The following is a 20,081-nucleotide window of genomic DNA, read 5'->3' on the forward strand; positions in this document are numbered from 1 at the left end:
GCTACCCTGATTTTGCTCCTGTCGGAGTTGGAGTAGGGCATGCTTGGGAGTTGGAGTTAGAATTTCTTAAGAAAAAAAATCCAAAACTGACCGGTAAGTTGGTTGGTTAGAGTTTTCCTATGAGTTGAAGGTTTCAGGAGACCAGTGCTGCTTTAAAGAGCTTCGGAGGCAGATCATGTCCTCTCAATGTTCATCAGATTGCTTGTATTGCTCTCGTAACCCCAAGAAGGTGATCAAGGACTGGTATTCTGTGAAAAAAACCAATCAGTCGCCCCTGTCCAGGTGGAAGGCAAGTCTCTCTTCAAACTTTTTGAAATATGCTTTTCCATATTCTAGTGTTTCCTCTTTCCTTTTGTTTTGTATTCGTTAATAGCTGCATGAGTTTTAAGAAGTTAGTTTCATTTCCTCTTTTCTCTTTGTTCTTTTTAATCTTTGCATTGGGCGGCACGGCACACAAATATGATATCAGGATGGACATATGTTTGCCCTTTCAATTTGATAAAAGCTTGAAGAGGCATCTGTATGCTACATTATTATGGGATTGAATTTCTTGTTATTCCATTCTTTGGTGTTCTATTTTCATCCACAAATCTGAAATCTCTTTTCTTTACAACAACTAACAATGACTCTTTTCTGATGTCGGAATTAACATCTAATTAGATTTGGATTCGGTCGGACTTGGAAGTTAGAACCCATCCAGATTTTTTTTTTTTTTTTTTTTTTTTTTTTAAAGAGCCACTAGCCACATGTACAATAGTGGCCCCATTCCAAATTTATTAATGTACCCTCACTTATGGTGGAAGAATACCGTAGTTACAAGTGTATGAGAGATTACAAATAAGACCAGAAAAATCCTCCCAAATACGAACCACCAAAGCCAAAACAAGGAAATACAAACCAACAAAACCAAAATAAGGAAACCAGAGTAAACACCTTCATTTATGAAAGTAAGGAATACCCATCTTCTCAACACATGTAATTCCTTTTAGATGTCGTGGTAAGCAAAGATGCCATTCATAAATATTGTTCTTTCCCTTTCTCCTTCTCAAGCCAGAAAATCGGCCGCACTGTTACCTTTCCTATATTAATGGACCACCACAAAATTCACTCCCTCAAGCTCCACCTTTACATCGTCTCAATAATTCCAAAGATAACATAAGGAACATCTTCCTTTCCAGAACCAATCTACCACCATACCATAATTACTCTCAATAATAACATTAAAAAAGTGGAATTGTTTACAAAGACGAATGCCCTCCAAAATAGCCTTTAGTTTGGTCCCGTTGTTTGTTCCATTTTCAAAGTGAGCTGAAAACGCTGCTTTAATCACGCCATTATTATCATGGATAATTCTACCACCACTTGAGTTGTCCAGATTTTCACGACAATTCCCATCATAGTTGAGATTCACCCAACCCGTAGGGGGTCTAGACCAAGTTACTATTTTTACAGCTTTCTCCCCATTACTTGGACGTTCAACCTGGAATTCTTCTAGAATTTTAATTTCTTGGTTGGATAATTTCCAGATAGAGCTCAGGTTACCAGCCAATGACTTTATCCAATACCGAACATCTCTCCAAATTTCTGCTACATTTTCTTGCACGCCTTCCATTCTAGCCTTGCACCTTCTTCTTCATAAACACAAAGTGATCAAGCAAGGGATTAAATCAACTAACATACATTTGATAGAGGATTTTTTTGCATAATAAAGCCAGATCATAACTCTGGTTTTCCAAGGCCAACATTTCATAAACGGCATTCCCATCACAACACTTGCCAGTGACCACACTACCGAGGCCATATCTCCTAAAGATAGAACATGATCTGTTGTTTCGGTGGCTTTCCGTGCGCAACAATCACATGATGAATCTAGATAAATACCTTTGCTCTGCACTCTGTCATCCACGGCCACTGACATCAACATTAGTTATATTATGTTTGAGGAAACACATTATGCAATTGTGAGTACTATAAGATGATAAGATTCCGTTTGGATGTTGAGTTGAGTTAAGTTAAGTTAAGATGAATTGAGTTCTTTATAAATAGAGTTGAGATGGTGGAGTGAGTTTTGTAGAGCCCACCTAAAATGAGTTTAGATGTGTTTAGATGTTAAGATGAGTTTATATGTATTTATAAGGAAGATAAATTTTATTTGCAGTCTCCACTTGAGGACTGTATGTGCAGACCCTTTATTAAATGAGAAAAAACATCATTTTAGGAGGGATGCTTTTGTAATTTTAAAGAATTTTAAAGATAAAATTACCTAGGCTTGCATTGCAGTCCCCAAATAGAGGCTATACGTAGCATTGCTCTTATAGAAAATTGAAAAAGGTTGTGGATTCTACGTGTAAAGAAGTGTTGAGTTGAAAAAAATTGTAGGTTCCACGTGTAAAGAGGTTTTGAGTTGTGATTTGTAAGTTGCGTGTTTGAATGTTAGACTTTGCTTTAAATTAAACTGAACTAAGTTGATCTCAATATCTTTCAAGTTCCAAACAGGCTCTAAATTTTCTATATGGGCAGTGAGACAGTTCAGACTCCTTAGAGCTTGGGCACAGATAACTTAAATCACCTTGTTATTACTTATTGCTTCAATATTTGCCACTCATTAGAGTTTTTAAGAATATTCAAATATTCTCAACTCATCTGTTTTCACAACCCAGTATCGTTTGTTTTCATAACTCATTTCAACTTATCTCATATCATTTTTCAACTCGTCTTATTTTATTTAATTATTATAATTTTCTTAAATTTTCACACAATAAAATAAATAATTTAATTTTTTTTAATTCTAAAATAAAAATAATATTAAAAAAATATATTCTAATAATATTTTATTCAACTTTCATATCAAATTCATCTTATCTCATCACGAAAACAAACGAGAGAGTATCAATAACAAAATAACCATTTAAATGAAAAGTAACAGAATTATTGTAGAAGTTTGAGCTACTTATCAGATGCATGCAATCGTTTAAAAATAAAATAATTGGCCAAAAAGCTTTATTTCGATTAAAATATACTTATGCATTTTATTTATTTATTTTAAATATCCCCATGTGTTACAGAAAATTTTAAATTTCATCCTTCCGTTACATATTCCGTTCATCCTACGTAATGAAAAACACGTGGCAACTTTATATACTGTCACGTGGGAATTTTATTACTTATTATTATAATTTTTTTAAATCTCAACATAAAATATAATAAATAATTCAATTTTTTCAAATTTTAAAATAATAATAATAATAAAAAATAATATTTTAATAATATTTTATCAACTCAATTTAACTCAACTCATTTCAACATTCAAACGCACTCTTAATGTTTGATGTTTAAGTAGGAAGTTCGTTAGGGGCATGATAGGATTAGGAATTTGAATTCCGTAGAGTTTGTCCGAACTCAAATGTCTAAAGTTGGAGTGAGATAAGCATAGGTCCTATAATATTTATTAAACATTTAATTCTACTTGAGGGAATTCTGATTTTGTGATTTTTTTTCTTGATCTTCTTCTTAATGAAAAGTGAAATTAGAAACGAAATAGAAAATAAAAGAAAAAAGGAAAACTAAATGGATAATTAAATGTTTAATTGTATGGAGGCATTGAAAAGGAAAATGTAGAAAGAATGTTTAGGGAAGAAAAAAAGTCCCAAACGCCAATAAGATAGTTTATAAGATGAGAAATGATAGTTACAGTTATGAACGTGCTTGTACACTTCACGATTATATATATCATTACTCTTATCAGATTTGGGCTGGGTGGGGGGAGGGTGGGGAGGTTGAATTCTTCAAAATCATGAAGGGAGGTTATTGTTTGTTTTTTCAAAATTTTTTGGTTCTTGCACTAATAATGAAGCTGAGCTTCGGGTAGTTGTAGAGGGATTAAAATTCTGCCGGCAGTTGGGTTATTTTTTCATTGATATAGAATGTGATTCTTTGACTGTGATTCTTGGTTGGTGGAGAGAGCATGTACATTATGATATCTTTAGAATTTTTGGGATCAATTGATAAGCTTGTTAGATAGTCTTGATTTCTCTATCAAGCATTTATTTACAGAAGGGAATATAGTTGCTGATCAATTGGCAAGGCTTGGTGCATTGGGAGAGGATTCTTTGTTTTTAGATGCTGCTCAGTTGCCACGTGAGTTGAGAGGTTTGTACAGGTTATACAAAATGGGTATGGCATATGTACAGCTTCGTTTATGATTTTTTTAGTATGTTGTTGGGTAGAAAGTTTGGTTGTAAAGGAAGTTTATTTTGTTTTAAAGGGTTTTCTTCTGCCATAAGTGAAGTTTAATAAAGTTTATAGAGATTTCTTCCTCGTTGAAAAGAGGTTTACAACCCTTATTAATTAAAGTTCTTAATTTCGTTATTTATTGTGTTAGAGCCATAGATATGTCCTATACCTATCAAAATTCTATATTTTTCTTCTTGTTGGACCGCAAGCCGTTTTAAGTGCATTGACTTAGAGACCCCTATATATAAATGCGTTGCTCACAATGATAATTCCAATTCATCACAGCGAGTAATTCTACATACAACTATGAAGTGCGTAAATATTACATAATTACTTTTAAAAATTATAAAGTCTATTATTAAAAAATTAATTTTTTTTAAATGAATCTTATATTTTATTCATTTTTTTTTAAAATAATTACACGACGATTATACAATTCATGATTGTAAATATATTTTCTATTTTTTTAAAAATTTGAGATCGATCGTACCATGCAAACCGATTTTATGAATGGTTGCAGCGGGACACCAACTATTTTATAATTTTTACAAAAATTTTCAATAAATGATTATTATTTTTAGAATTAATCAAGTCTATCAAGTTAAAAATACTCAAATAAATTCAAGAAATCGTGTAAAAGTTGTAAAATAGTTATATTTCAATGTTTTGTTCCTATTTTGGACTCCAAAACCTCTCTTGCCAAGAGTTTGATCACCAAATCTAGAAAATGATATTGGTTTAGATGTAATAATTATTCTCGTGATAGAATTGGAGTGCCACACGTCTGTATTCTGAGAGTGCCTAATTTGGAAACTGCACTCACATAAAATTGTTACCGAAATCTTCTACCGAAAGGTAAATGTTTTTTTTTTTTTTTTTTTGCTTTTTTTCAATCATTTTTTAAACACTTTAAACATTTTTAAAAAATATAAAAAATCACAAATTTATTTAAAAACACTTACTTAATTATTAAATAAAAAATTAAGAAAAAATAAAATGCAATTCGGTAGAAGATTTCGGTAATAATTTTATGCAAGAATAGTATTTTCCTTTTTCAAAAAGAATGCGGACTTTTTCGTTCTAGAGCGGTGCTACTCTGCCGCCTAACTAGCACCGCTTGTTTATACTGCTTTTGATTTTTAGTTTTTTTATTTATTTTCTTTTAACATTTTTTAATATATTTAAATATTTTTTAAAAAATAAGAAAAATACACCAATACAATTAAAATACTTTCTTAATTACTAAGTAAAAAAATAAAAAAATTTCTACAACAGTACACTAGAACAGTACATTTTGAGCAGCATACAAGCTTTTCTCTTTCGACGTAAAATAATTTCGAGGTTTGTCCCATCACTCCACCCCCATCTACCATACCCAACAGATTTAAAATCAACTTTAGAAAAAAAAAGAAAAGAAGAAAAAACAGAAAAGAAAAGAGAAATCGAGGATTGTACTAGAGCAGGAAGAATGGTCTGTTCTGACAAACCGCATTGCCCACCTAAGTCTCTATATGGATTAGTCAAAGTTAAATGACATTTTTTTATAAATATAAGAGAAATTTAAATTTTGACTATTTTATTCACATAAATCTACACATTGGAATAGCTATTTTTTCATTATATAACAATAAAATAATATAAGATGAATTTATTTTAGTTATTCACATCAAATCTCTACATTGGATTATCTATTTATTCATTATATAGTAATGAATAACTAATAATTTCAAAAATATTTAATTTTTTTAATTATTAATTTATTTTATTTTATCATATTTTACTATTCTACCTATTATATATTAATTAATAATCATATTCTTATTAAATTAATATATCACTAACTCAAATTAATATACCAATTGTGATAAAATATGTGATAGAAAGAAAGGGAGAGATAAATAATTAATAAAATATGTATTTGATGTATGTACAGTAACTTTTAAATTTGGAAAAACTTTTAAAAGTCAATGTAGCTAAATTCTAAATATTTGAAATTTAGCTAATCTATTGTGAGCATATTTTGCTCTCTAATAGCTAAATACTCAATAAATTTAACTTTTAGGTAATCCATTGAAGATGCTCACAAAAGTATAAAATGTACATGAATTCAATGAAAAAAGTTTATTCATCATCACCCCCATACCATATATATATATATATATATATATATATATATATATTTTTTTTTTTAATTTTATCAAATATGTGATATATAAATAATGAGCAGAATAATTCAATAAATTTAAGAAGAATAAAATAAAAAAATGTAGTGTGTTGAGATGATGAATAGAAAAACTCGAATTCAAAATGTACCTATATTTTATTTTTTAATTTTTTAATAATTAAAAAAGTGATTATTAGATCGTTGGATAGTAGAAGTAAGAATTCTGCTACAAGTACAGAATTCTGCTACAAGTACACGAATTCGAGCACCCCTTGTGCACCCCCTGCTGAGCTGGCAAGGTAATTTAGTAATTTTGAAGAAAAAAAATAAAAGAAACAGAATTAAGGAGAGGAAGTGAATTGTAGCAGTGAAGCTTCTCTTTTCCGCTCAGTGCACAAACCAAGAATGATAGCCAGCCCCTTCTCGTCTCCACCACCGGCAAGTCTGGGCACGTCTCTCTCGCCACCAGCATGTCTGGCACCTCGAATCCAAGTTTCGTAGTCATCAAAACGAGGCCTTTGACAATCTCTTTTGTAAAATATGTCTGACACTTTTAAGGTTCCGATGTATTAGTCTTAGTAAAATCTGGAGCAAATTTTTAGCTTGGCATCGTCAGGACCCATGTCTCAAGGAAAAGTTTAGTGCTCATCTCAATATTTTCTTCAACCTGGATTTTGATATTTGTGGATGTTTTTGTATCCACTTGAATTCCTGATAATGTCGTCAATAGGCCTACTTTTAAATCATTGTTGGCCAATTTGTTGGATGATGGAAGTGATTGGAAGTGAAGGTGTTGAGGGAGTCTGCTTCCTTTTTGGAAAATAATGCCAGGTTACTCTTAAGGTGAATGGTGAACTTTAGATCTTGAACTTGTAAAAAAAGCTCATGGCTGGTGGCATCACTCACAAACTGTGATCTCGTCGGATGAATTGCGAGTTTTGGCTTGCAGTAGCTACGGTTGGGAATGGGATAAATGAGAAAAGCTTCTAGGGGAATGGGGAAGAAGGACAAGGGTTGGGGAAGAAGGAGAAAGGGTGAAACGCACCGTTTCAATTTGGTCTTCAGTTTTGTCTCCCACCAAGCGCAATCCGCACCGTTTTATTAAACAGTAATGCTACATACAGTCGTGGAATGCGCAAACGTCGCGCAGTCGCTTTGAAAAAGAGTGGGGTCTACTGTTAAAAAATTAATTTCTTTTCATGTGGGTCCCATATTTATTCACTTTTTTCAAAGCGACTGCGCGACGCTTGCACACTTACAACTGCAAGTATCATTTCTCTTTATTAAACTCATTCCATGTCATTAAGGGTGCGCAAAGGTGCACGAATTCGACTATGAATAGAGTTTTCGTAAAAGTATTTCATCTCATTTTATCTCTTCTTATCACATCATTATAATTCTTTCAAATATCCACACAAAATATAATAAACAATTCGAATTTTTCAAATTTCAAAACAATAACAATATTCTAATAATATTTTTTTAATTTTTATTTAAAACCATCTAATCTCATCTCACTATCCATACCACATCTTAGTGAATTTATATTTTTTTAGATCTGGTTTGAATAGTGAGTTGAAATGAAATGAGTTAGAAATAGTTTGAGTTAAAATGTTTTATGAGTTTTTGGAAAAGAAGAGTATAAAAGTTAAATAAAAATATTATAAAGTTATATATATTTTTTAATAATTTTTTGTTTTGCTTTGAGATTTGAAAAAAGTTAAATTATTTTTTGTATTTTGTTTAGAAGTTTGGAAAGTTGTAATAATAGATAATGATTAGATTAAAAAAAATGAAAATTTGAAAATTAAAAGTGTTTACATTTGTAGTGTTTGAATATTGAAATAAAATAATATGGAATGAAATAAAATCATATCTCCATCCAAACAGGCTTTAATGGTTAAGAATGTTTACAAAAATATTTAAAAAAAAAGGAAAAGAAAAAACTTATTTGCATTGATATGCATATTTAACACACACATAAGGAGTCGTTTGGATAATGAAATCATCTGAGCTGAGTTTATTTTTTTAACTATCCTTAACATCCAAACAAACGTTTTATGCAGACTGAATGCACTCCAATTTTAGACTCACCTGAGAGCTCTACAATTGACAAATCTGATTTCAAGGATTTGAAAGAGACATTTTACTATTCTCATTGTACATTTTGTCTTATTTTTAAATAAAAAAAAGTTATAATTAAAAAAGATATATGCATAAAACAAGCAAAATTGCTATGTACAGTCGCCCCATACAAATGGTGGCAAATGGCTGACGTGGTATTAGCTGATATTTATTAAAAAACAAAAAATGAATTCAGAACAACAAAACTGTGTTTTGTAAGGAAATGGATTCCCGCATTTGTGCTATGGTCAAAAGCTTACATCCATTGATCTCATCTTCGCCTTGCTTCGTGGTGTTGTTCCTCTCAAATCGTTTACTTGCGTGGTATTGTGGTTTTCGGCTTTTTGCATTGTGATCTTCAAGTGGATTTGTGCTCACCCATTCGATACCGTCATCTTCCTCGTGTAGGTCTTCAGTTTCAAATCAACAAGATGCCATTTGTGGATTTCAAATGAGCATTTTTGGATTTCGAAATCTCCCCTCCATCTGCCATTTCTTCTTATTTGAATGTTGTTATGCCGTTTGATCTTTCTTTTTGAAGCTATTTTTGGACTTTTTTTTTGTCCATTAAAATTCGTCGATGGTCAAGCAGAACATCGACGACAATAACGTCAAGAATTCACTTCTTTTGTACTCGCAAGAAAGAGAAACTTATTATAGCATTGGAGAACTCGCTTCTGCACATAGCAATTTGATTCAAAGGTCCATCTCTCTCCCTCCCTCTCAAATTGAACCTTCTGCTTGCAAGTTTACTGTGATTTTGTTGAATTTGTTTGATGCTTGCTAATTCTTTCTTTTTTTAACAAAAATTTTTGTTTAGCTATATTTTTTTATGGGTCCTGAATCAATATTTTTGGATTTTATTGGTTGAAGTGTACTCTTGAAGTAAATTGATTGGTTTATTTATTTAGTTTGTGAAGGAAGAAAGTCCTCTGTACCTAATTTTTATCATTTTTGCTTTTTGAGCTTCAGCAACCTTCTTTCGTGTATTTAGTTTTTGAACGAAAAAAGTTGCTTGATTGATATTTTCATATTGGGTCTATATTTCTGTAGATTCTCCTACTTTTTGTTTGGTTGGGGAGAAAATGTGAGAAAATAGCTGAACATAAAATTTTCAACCAGTTGAAAAGGTGGGAGAAGAAATGCAGAGAGGGAGGGAATTGAGGAGGGGATTCGGGTAGCCTCGATACGGTGCAATTTCTTTTTTACACATCAGAGGAGGGGGATTCAGGCAGCCTCAATACAGTGTGTTTTCTTTTTTCCACGTCAGCAACCGTTTGCGCACCATTTGTATAGGGTGAATGTCTAAAACAAGTGGTCAGCAAGCATCGATTTTTATTTTTTTATTATTTTTTTTTGAAATATTTTTTTAACATCTTTAATCATTAAGAAAAAAATTAAAAAATATATAATTTTATTAATACTTACTTTCTTAATTATTAAATAAAATTAAAATTTTTAAAAAAAAGTCAAATAAAAAAATAATAAATATATAATAATAAGGTAATAATCTATAATTATTCATCAATCAATAAAGCTACCTTCTGGTCAATAAAACAGGAGCTTCCAGTCAAAAACGTTACCAAGTTGCCAGCTTCTTATATCTCCCAAAATTAGAATGGTTTGTACGTATCTATCATTATTGGTGATAGACTGATAGTGATTGATTAGAAAAAAAAAAAAAAAAATTGACTGATAGTGAAATTTATTATTAAGAATTTTATTTTATTTACATAGATTTTATATTTATTTATTTTTTTAAAAAAAATTATGCTATTTTATAACTACGCACAAATATCATTTTTCTTATTTTAATATAAGAGAAATGTCTTATCTATATAACAATCTTATAAAAAATATTTATACATGACTAACATAATTTAATGTGATCGAACCAATCTTTAAATATAAATATCTACTTAATTAATTTGCTATATATGTACGTTTACTTTAATTTGATCAAGCGTAATGGTTAAAATCTAGATTATAGTGGCGCAAATCATGGCGTTCGAGACTCATGAGAGCAGTAATCTCGTTCTAATTGCTAAACTGATCAAAACTCAAGTTTTAGTTAATATAATATGAATTTATCTTTATCTATTTTATTCACATTCAATCTCTATATTAGGTTATTTATATATATTTTTTATAATAATAAAATAATATTAATTTATTTTTTAAAAAATTTAAATTATTATATTATATTATATTTTACCATTCTACTGATTATATGTTAATTAGTAATAATATTATAATTCTTAAAAAAATTGTTGCAACCAAATCATCGAAGAAAATAAGAAAGAAAATATTTTTTTATTTCTTTTGACCGACAACACTTATTATAACAAAAACCATCTTCTTTTACATTTACATAATCCAAATAAGAAAGATCTGACCTCCATTATTTTCGACTTTATCACTTTAACCAACATGAGGGACAAACAGATGATCACGTACAATATTGAGTATTTTGTTAATTAAAACATGATCTTCAACAACGTTTCCAAACCAATGTTAAAGAACTCGATACTGACAATTCATATTGCTTATAAATCTCGTCACTTTCTAACCCTTGGTAATGATCATCCGCCTGTGGTTCTCCAGCAACTCAACAAATTTATCAACGTATCGGTGCTGGAGTTCCTTGTCCCCAAATATGGTGGTCATTTCCTTAGCTTTGTCCCTGTAAATCTGACCCTCTGCGTCTTTCATCACCAACCTCAAAGTTTGTGCCACTGAGTCCCTGGTAAATGACCCATCTTCCTCCTTCCTGGGAATTTCAACTCCTGCTTGTCTCTCTTCCAAGAATCTAGCAATTAATCCTTGGTCCCCAATGAAAGGCAACAGGATTAGCGCACGTCCAAACTGGAATGCCTCTGTCACTGAACTCCAGCCACAGTGAGTCACGAACCCGCCAACCGACTCGTGACCTAGTATCTTGAACTGAGGTGCCCAGCCTGTCCAAATAATCCCACGACCTTTGGTTCGCTCCTCGAACCCTTCCGGTAGCTCAATTGATTCCCCACCGGCTGACTTTCTTAGAGCCCAAAAGAATGGACACCCAGATTGCTCAAGTCCGAGAGCCAACTCGTTGAAGTCTTCTTCACTCGGCCGGATTTCACTTCCGAGTGCTACATAAACCACTGATCCTTTTTCTTGCTTGTCTAGCCACTCCGAAATTGTATCCCAAGTGGTATCTTTATTGTCATTGCCTTCTTCTGGCGAGGGTGGCAATAAGCCCACGGGAACCACGGGTATATGTAGAAGCTCTCCGAAGAGATTCAACCACTCAGCTTCAACTTCCATACATGTTTTAATAGCCACGACTTCGGTTCCTAAGAAAACCATCATGAAACGAAACAAGTCCGAAACACCGGAGGCATTCGCGTCAATGTTTTCAAAGAGCTTTTTCGCCTCATAAGACCGATAGACTATTTTGGATGGAAAGGGGATCCATTTGGGAGGGACAGTGAAATGCTCAAGTTCCGTTCGTTTATAACCTGAATCGGGCCCGTCTGCTCTTCCGGACGACGAAGACAACCACTTCGGTGGTCCAATGAAACACAAGGATGATGCGTTGTAAATGCTGAAGAAAGCCCGTGAGATGCCAAGTCTGGCAGCAATTGGTGGTAACCAGTAAGGGGCAAAGTCATGAATGATCCAATCAGGGTTCGAAGTTTCTAAAAACTTAGACAAGGGTTCTTGAAGACCATCATGAGCTATCTTAAGGTATGGAATTATGTGGTGGGGTACGTCCATGGTGGCCTCTGCGTTCTCCGGCAGGTTGTCAACATGGGGTAAGGGAAGCTTCACCAAAGTTATCAAAGGCGCAACATCTGAAGGGATCTTGGGAAGGCGATCAATGTTTCTAGGCGTGGATATGAAGGAAATACGATGACCCTTTCGTCGGGCAATGAGCTTGCCGAGCTCTAAAGATGGGATTATGTGACCAAAGGCTAACCATGGGAACATGGCTATGTGAAGCTGCTGCTTAGTTTCAGCCATGGCGCGCGGCTTCTTTCAGAGGTAATGGTGTTCCGGGAGTTTATCTTCGCCGACAGACTACAGCGCACATTCTCGTCTCTTCGATTTATATATATGGAGATAAATGTCTGGTCGGCATTGTATATACATATATATATATATATATATATGCACGTTGCCAAAGTCAAATTTGGACTTCTATATATTTCTGGGGGCATCGACCGCTGGATTTTCAAGATCGGCAGCTGGGCTTTCTTCCAGAGTGGCGGGCCACTACAGCCCGCTTTCCAGTGTTTTTAAGTCCAACTATTTTTTTTTAATTTTAATTTATTTTTTCAAGTGTTCAAGTGTTGTTTTTTTTTTTTTGCAGTTCTGTTGTTTTATTTTAAGTGGAAAAAAAAAAAAAGAAGAAGCTTTTGGACTTGTGTCGAGAAGAGTCCCACTCTCTTTTTGAAGATGGTTGGTGACAGTAACCCGCCCTTATCTTTGAGAGGACAGAGGGTGATATATAGTACCTCTCTTCTTTTGTAGAGTGGTTATTTAGTTTTATTTTTACAAACAACTTTTCTTTTAGATAAATTATAAAGTTTATTAGGAGATAATTTATAAAAATTAAGATAATACTCGTCACAAAAAAATTTGTGTGCGGCTGGGAGAGCTCTATACAGATGAATAATTTAGCTTATAATATAGATTTTTTTTCTGTATGTATTAATCACAGCTGTAATTTCGGTTTTATTGAATGAAATCAAGTTTATTTCCATAAAAAAATTCTGGTTTGAATTTAAAAAGTGTTTTATTTCATCTCATTATTACAACTTTTCTAAATTTTAACACAAAATATAATAAACAATTTAATTTTTCAAATTTTAAAATAATAATAATATTAAAAAATAATATTCTAACAATATTTTTTTTAACTTTTATTTTTCATCTTAAACTATCTCATCTTATCTCTAAATCCAAACTAGCTCTAAAAAAAAATTCCCGTGATTCCTATTTAGATTTCTTTTTAATGAAATAATTTTGTCTATAATTTTAAATCCAGCCAACACTTCTCCGGCCTGCCATGAGTTTCGGTCGCTAAACCAATTTAGGAAACAAATTAATTTGTTTTTGGTTTGTAACAATTGCTAATGCTAGTTTTTTTCTTAATACGTTGCGGTTGCCGTTGGAGCTCAATAGTAGAAGGCGGCCGGCTCTGCATGCTTTGGACGTACGTGCTGTTATTTTATGTTGCCCATGATCCTTTGAGAACAAGGGTTGAAAACTTGAGAGGGGTGCTACTCGGGGAGGAGGTTAAAAACTTAGAAGGAGCGGTATTATTCTGTCGTCAGAGCAGTACCGTAGAGTATTATTGTTAGTTATAAAAATAATTTTTTTTAATTTTTTTATTCATATTTTAATATTCTTAAAAAATAAAAAAATATACTAATATATTTAAAATCATTTCTCTCATCATTCGATAAAAAAAACAAATAAATAAATTCATCAAGTTGTCAAGTTGAACGATACGTTTGGAGTGACGTAGTAGAGTTTTCCAAATCAGAAATGCTAAAGCTCTCGAAAGTTTGTCTCGAAATCTTTTTTTTTTTTTTACTTAGTGATTAAGGAAGTGTTTTTTAATGATATTATAAATTTTTTAATTTTTTTTAAATATTAATGATAATTAAAAAAATATATGAAAAAAATGTAAAGAAAAATAAAAAAATAAAATGTGCAGTTCGGAACACTTTTCAGGACAAATCTTCGGTGACCATAGCACCTCTCTTTCAAAACTTAAATGTCGGGGCCTTCGAGGAAAAAAGTATAGGGCGTTGAAATCAACACAAGACGACAGATTATGATCAGCTGATAACGTCATAGCTAACGCTATAGAAAGAGATTTATATATAATTTTAGAATAATGATATATATAATATATTACATAATAATATTATAAAATAATATTATTTTTATAAGATATTTTATAAAAATATTTTTCATTTAAAATATAGTTATATAAAATATTATATATAAATCATTTTTTATAATTATATAACGACAGATCTAATTGAACAAAAACTGCCTTCTGCCGCCGTCGAAGATTTTGGCGGCAATAGCGGTCATGTTTCGTGGGTAAAAATGATCAATTTCGACGATCATATAATTGTTGCTCATTATTTCTGATACACTTCATTGGGGGGAAACAAGCTTTTGCTGCGACTTGTTTTGGCCACAATTGTGCACGTCATTCTATATGGATTGAGGCCGCTGAAAATAAAAAGTTGTACAATCGCCGGCTTATAATGATCGAAATTTCTATTTTCTGACTGAAAAGGTATTTTCAACCGATAAAAACTTATCAGGAATGTTATAATTTTTTAGGTAATTCTAATTGTTCAAATTATAATACTTTTGTCTTTTATGCCTTTTCTCAAAGCTTACTACCAACAGAAATTGCTACCATAAATAATTAATAATCTCTTTTATTGCAATTCCTAGGATTTTATCGCTTAAAAATCAATGGTGTTCTATTTTTTTCCACAACTGAAAATTCACATGATAAGAATATAAGAATTTAATTTGGTGGCAATTCTGGAGTACTGATGTCCAAACGATAGCTAGCTAGGATCATGTCCAAAATTATTATGAATATAAATTCCCCTTGAAAGCTATGATCCCTGGGTCTCTTTTAGCAAGAATCTTTAAAGAAAAATATTTAAGGGAAATGGCCTATTGACCTCAAAACTTGGGTTGTGTCTTTCTGTTATGTGGAGGGGATTGTAGAGTTCTTTGAGGTTGCTTAACGAAGGGGTGGTTTGGAGAGTCGGGAATGAGAAACAGATCAGGGTTTGGAAAGACAAGTGGATACCTTCTTGGACCTCTTGGCGCTCATCACAATCTCTTATGTAGAATATTGATAAGATGGCTAAGGTAGAAGAGTTCATTGATAATGGGTGGTGGAAGGAGGAAGTGAAAGAAGTTGTTCTAGGGAAAGAAGAGTATGAGATTGTGAGCTCAATTCCTATCAGCAGGAGGGGTGGCAATGACAAGTAGATTTGGAGATTTACTAACATTGAGATTTTCTCAATTTGAAGTGCCTACTACTTGGATATGGATATGAATAGAAGGAGCAAAGGTGAATCCTCTAGTATTAAAAGTGGAGGAGTGGGTTATAAGGCTATATGGAAGATGAAAGTCCCTCTAGTAGTGAAGAACTTCAAGTGAAAAGCTGTGAATGATTATCTCCCTACTAAATATAGTCTGGCTAAGGGGAAAATGGTGGATAACGCTTTATGCCTATCTGTGTTAGAGAAGTTGATACAGTGAGTCATGCTATATGGAGTTGTGAAGCTGCAAGTGATGTGTGGGGATCCCCTCATATATATAGAGGTCCAACTTATCTTTTGAAGCCTTTTTCCTATTAGAAGTTTTAGTCATTTTCTTTTTAGGTGTCTGCATCCCTTTCCTCTTAAGAGTTTGTGTGTCTTTCCTCTTAAGATTCTGCGTTAGCTTATCGTATCCATTTATGACTTTATCTCTTAACTTGATTTTTGACATTATCTTGAGATTAAATTATATGCTACTGATTTGAACCTTACAATTGAGATAAAATAATATGGGATGAGATGAAATTATATCTCCTTCCATACATACCTTAATGGTTAAGAATGCTTATAAAATATTTAAAAAAAAAAAAGAAAAAAAAACTTGTATGCATTGATGTGCATATTTAACTCACACTAAATGTACCTATAAAAAAAAAAAAATCACACATTTATGGGTACAGCCACCTTTCGGTACTATAAAAAAAATGGATTTTTGTGGTCAATTTATTACAATTAAAAGATTATTCGTAACTAATTTTAGTTGTAAATAATCATTTCGTTAGAATTAACTGGTCACAAAAACTTATTTTTCTTGTAGTGCGGTCAAAAAAGAACGAGTTGAGTATATTTGTCTAAACTGGGAATGCGGTGTTGGACCGACGTCGCATGCATTACTTTCAAGTTTTCAACCGAGACGCCAATAATGGGTACAGCCACCTTCCGGTCAAAAAAGCAGCAGCTTCCAGTCAAAAACGTTACCAAGTTGCCTTCTAAATTCTTATATCCCAAAATTAGAATGGTTTGTAACTTTGAACGCGCGTCGCATCTATCACTATTGGTGATAGCGAAATTTATTATTAAAAATTTTATTTTATTTACACATATTTTATATTTATTTATTTTTTAAAAAAAGTTATGCGACTCTGCTGTATTTTACAACTATGCATAACTATGTATTAGGAAGGATTGAGATTTCTAATTTTCCAGTGGTATACGTTGGAGTTAGCTTTGAACTTTGAACATCAATGGAATATATTACATTCCGCCCACGGTTTCATCCCTTAAAATATCATCCCAGCTTTACAGACTAGAACCAGCTGGTCGCAGATGTATAAGAGAAATTTCTACGTACGTTTCACTTAATTTGATCAAGCAAATGAGTAAAATATAGATTATAGTGGCGCAAATCATGGCGTTCGAGACTATTATATAGTACATGAGCTCCATTATTTTCGACTTTATCACTTCAACCAACATCAGGGACACCCTGATGATCACGTACAATGAGTATTTTGTTAATTAAAACATGATCTTCAACAACGTTTCCAAACCAATGTTAAAGAACTCGATCCTGACAATTCATATTGCTTATAAATCTCGTCACTTTCTAACCCTTGGTAATGATCTGCCTGTGGTTCTCCAGCAACTCAACAAATTTATCAACGTATCGGTGCTGGAGTTCCTTGTCCCCAAATATGGTGGTCATTTCCCTAGCTTTGTCCCTGTAAATCTGACCCTCTGCGTCTTTCATCACCAACCTCAAAGTTTGTGCCACAGAGTCCCTGGTAAATGACCCATCTTCCTCCTTCCTGGGAATTTCAACTCCTGCTTGTCTCTCTTCCAAGAATCTAGCAATTAATCCTTGGTCCCCAATGAAAGGCAACAGGATTAGCGCACGTCCAAACTGGAATGCCTCTGTCACTGAACTCCAGCCACAGTGAGTCACGAACCCGCCAACCGACTCGTGACCTAGTATCTTGAACTGAGGTGCCCAGCCTGTCCAAATAATCCCACGACCTTTGGTTCGCTCCTCGAACCCTTCCGGTAGCTCAATTGATTCCCCACCGGCTGACTTTCTTAGAGCCCAAAAGAATGGACACCCAGATTGCTCAAGTCCGAGAGCCAACTCGTTGAAGTCTTCTTCACTCGGCCGGATTTCACTTCCGAGTGCTACATAAACCACTGATCCTTTTTCTTGCTTGTCTAGCCACTCCGAAATTGTATCCCAAGTGGTATCTTTATTGTCATTGCCTTCTTCTGGCGAGGGTGGCAATAAGCCCACGGGAACCACGGGTATATGGAGAAGCTCTCCGAAGAGATTCAACCACTCAGCTTCGACTTCCATGCATGTTTTAATAGCCACGACTTCGGTGCCGAAGTAAACCATCATGAAACGAAACAAGTCCGAAACACCGGAGGCATTCGCGTCAATGTTTTCAAAGAGCTTTTTCGCCTCATAAGACCGATAGACTATTTTGGATGGAAAGGGGATCCATTTGGGAGGGACAGTGAAATGCTCAAGTTCCGTTCGTTTATAACCTGGATCGGGCCCGTCTGCTGTTCCCGACGACGAAGGCAACCACTTCGGTGGGCCAAAGAAGCACAAGGATGATGCGTTGTAAATGCTGAAGAAAGCCCGTGAGATGCCAAGTCTAGCAGTAATTGGTGGTAACCAGTAAGGGGCAAAGTCGTGAATGATCCAATCAGGGTTCGAAGTTTCTAAAAACTTAGACAAGGGTTCTTGAAGACCATCATGAGCTATCTTAAGGTATGGAATTATGTGGTGGGGTACGTCCATGGTGGCCTCTGCGTTCTCCGGCAGGTTGTCAACATGGGGTAAGGGAAGCTTCACCAAAGTTATCAAGGGCGCAACATCTGAAGGGATCTTGGGAAGGCGATCAATGTTTCTAGGCGTGGATATGAAGGAAATACGATGACCCTTTCGTCGGGCTATGAGCTTGCCGAGCTCTAATGATGGGATTATGTGACCAAAGGCTAACCATGGGAACATGGCTATGTGAAGCTGCTGCTTAGTTGCAGCCATGGCGCGCGGCTTCTTTAAGAGGTAATGGTGTTCCTAGAGTTTATCTTCGCCGACAGGCTACTACAGCGCTCACTGCGTCTCTTCGATTTATATATATAGAGATAAATGTCTGGTCGGCACAGTATATATATATATATGTGCACGCATTTCCAAAGTCAAATTTGGACTTTATTTTAAGAAAAATTTTCCATATCATACAAAAATATGGGCGGTCGGCTCTCCATGCTTTGGACGTACGTGCTGATATTTTATTTTGCCCTTGGGGTGGGTCTACGCCCACCGCTGGAAGCCCCAACGGTAAGCTTAGCATTTTCCTTGCCGTTGATCCTTCGAGATCAAGGTTTCAAAACTTAAATGTCAGGGCAAGAAACTCTTCATTGGAAACATACATCCATCCAGGCACGGTTTACCAGCTAAAAAAAAGCATGCATGTAAGGGAAACTTATATATATCTACGTACGTTTATCATTTTAGAAAACAGTAATGCCATATATAATTTAATAATTAGATTGTGCAACTTCGGCATATTTTTTTTTAAAAGAAGTTGATTATTTAAAAAATAATTTTTTTATATAAATCTCAGATTTACTTAATTTTTTTAAAAGGAATGTACAAAACTTATACTGTAACTGTAAATATTATTTTTCTTTAAAATATATATAATTAAAATATAGATTATACATATAAGTGGTACAAATAATAATGGCGATTCAGGCTATTTATTATATATGAAAGATAAAAAAAAAATTGAATCGGTCACCATTTAGTCTATATATTTTGTGAGTTAAAGTAGCATGGAGCATGCATTTTCCCTGATACGACCAATGTCCCTTTCGTCGCTTAAAAAAATAAGAAACGTCGCATGCATGCAATCATACAGGATCGGAATATTTAATACGGCGTTTGGAATTCTTCCTTTCGTTGCTTATATAAAACAATGAATAAAGGCAAGACGACAGTTCATGATCAGCTGATAACGTCATTGCTAACGCTATAGAAAGAGAATTAGATATAATTTTATAATAAATTGATCTAATTTATCATTTTAATATAAAAAATGCTATTCACAACCATCCTGGAAAACCCCTATGGCATCGTGTCCGATGTGGTATATGTGCAACATCGTTATTTGCATTTCCCTCGAAGACAAAAGGGTCGGCTGGCCTTCTCACCCATTTTGCCCATCCCGACGAAAATTGCTCTTTTCACTCTATCTTCATTTCTTTCTTTTCTACATCCACGAAGCCCCATCATCCTCCACGAAGTCGCTGCCCTATGAAGCAGAAGCCCGCCATAGCCCAGTCTTCATCTTCTCCACAGTTAGTCTTCGTGGTCTCCACGAACCCACGAACCCTCCTACCCACGAACTCACGGTTTTGCGAAGTTACTGTCTTCGTCTTCTCCACGAAGCCAAAAAGCCACGATTTTGCGATTCCCCCCA

General features: G+C 33.8%; 2 protein-coding genes across 2 annotated transcripts; both read right to left on the reverse strand.

The window, feature by feature from the left end:
• Positions 1-10,887: 10,887 nt before the first annotated feature.
• LOC121263869 (putative UDP-rhamnose:rhamnosyltransferase 1) lies at positions 10,888-12,623 on the reverse strand. The gene has a single exon (XM_041166952.1). The coding sequence runs from the start codon at positions 12,524-12,526 to the stop codon at positions 11,087-11,089; it is 1,440 nt and encodes a 479-aa protein (XP_041022886.1). The 5' UTR covers positions 12,527-12,623; the 3' UTR covers positions 10,888-11,086.
• Positions 12,624-16,959: 4,336 nt separating this feature from the next.
• On the reverse strand, positions 16,960-18,703 carry LOC121263850 (putative UDP-rhamnose:rhamnosyltransferase 1). The gene is made up of 2 exons (XM_041166928.1): positions 17,103-18,703; positions 16,960-17,045 (listed from the first exon to the last, which is right to left on the reverse strand). Exon 1 carries the CDS (start codon positions 18,638-18,640, stop codon positions 17,204-17,206), a length of 1,437 nt encoding a protein of 478 aa, XP_041022862.1. The 5' UTR covers positions 18,641-18,703; the 3' UTR covers positions 16,960-17,045; positions 17,103-17,203.
• Positions 18,704-20,081: the final 1,378 nt, after the last annotated feature.

Source organism: Juglans microcarpa x Juglans regia, chromosome 4S, assembly GCF_004785595.1.
Source record: "Juglans microcarpa x Juglans regia isolate MS1-56 chromosome 4S, Jm3101_v1.0, whole genome shotgun sequence".
Lineage (NCBI taxonomy): Eukaryota > Viridiplantae > Streptophyta > Magnoliopsida > Fagales > Juglandaceae > Juglans > Juglans microcarpa x Juglans regia.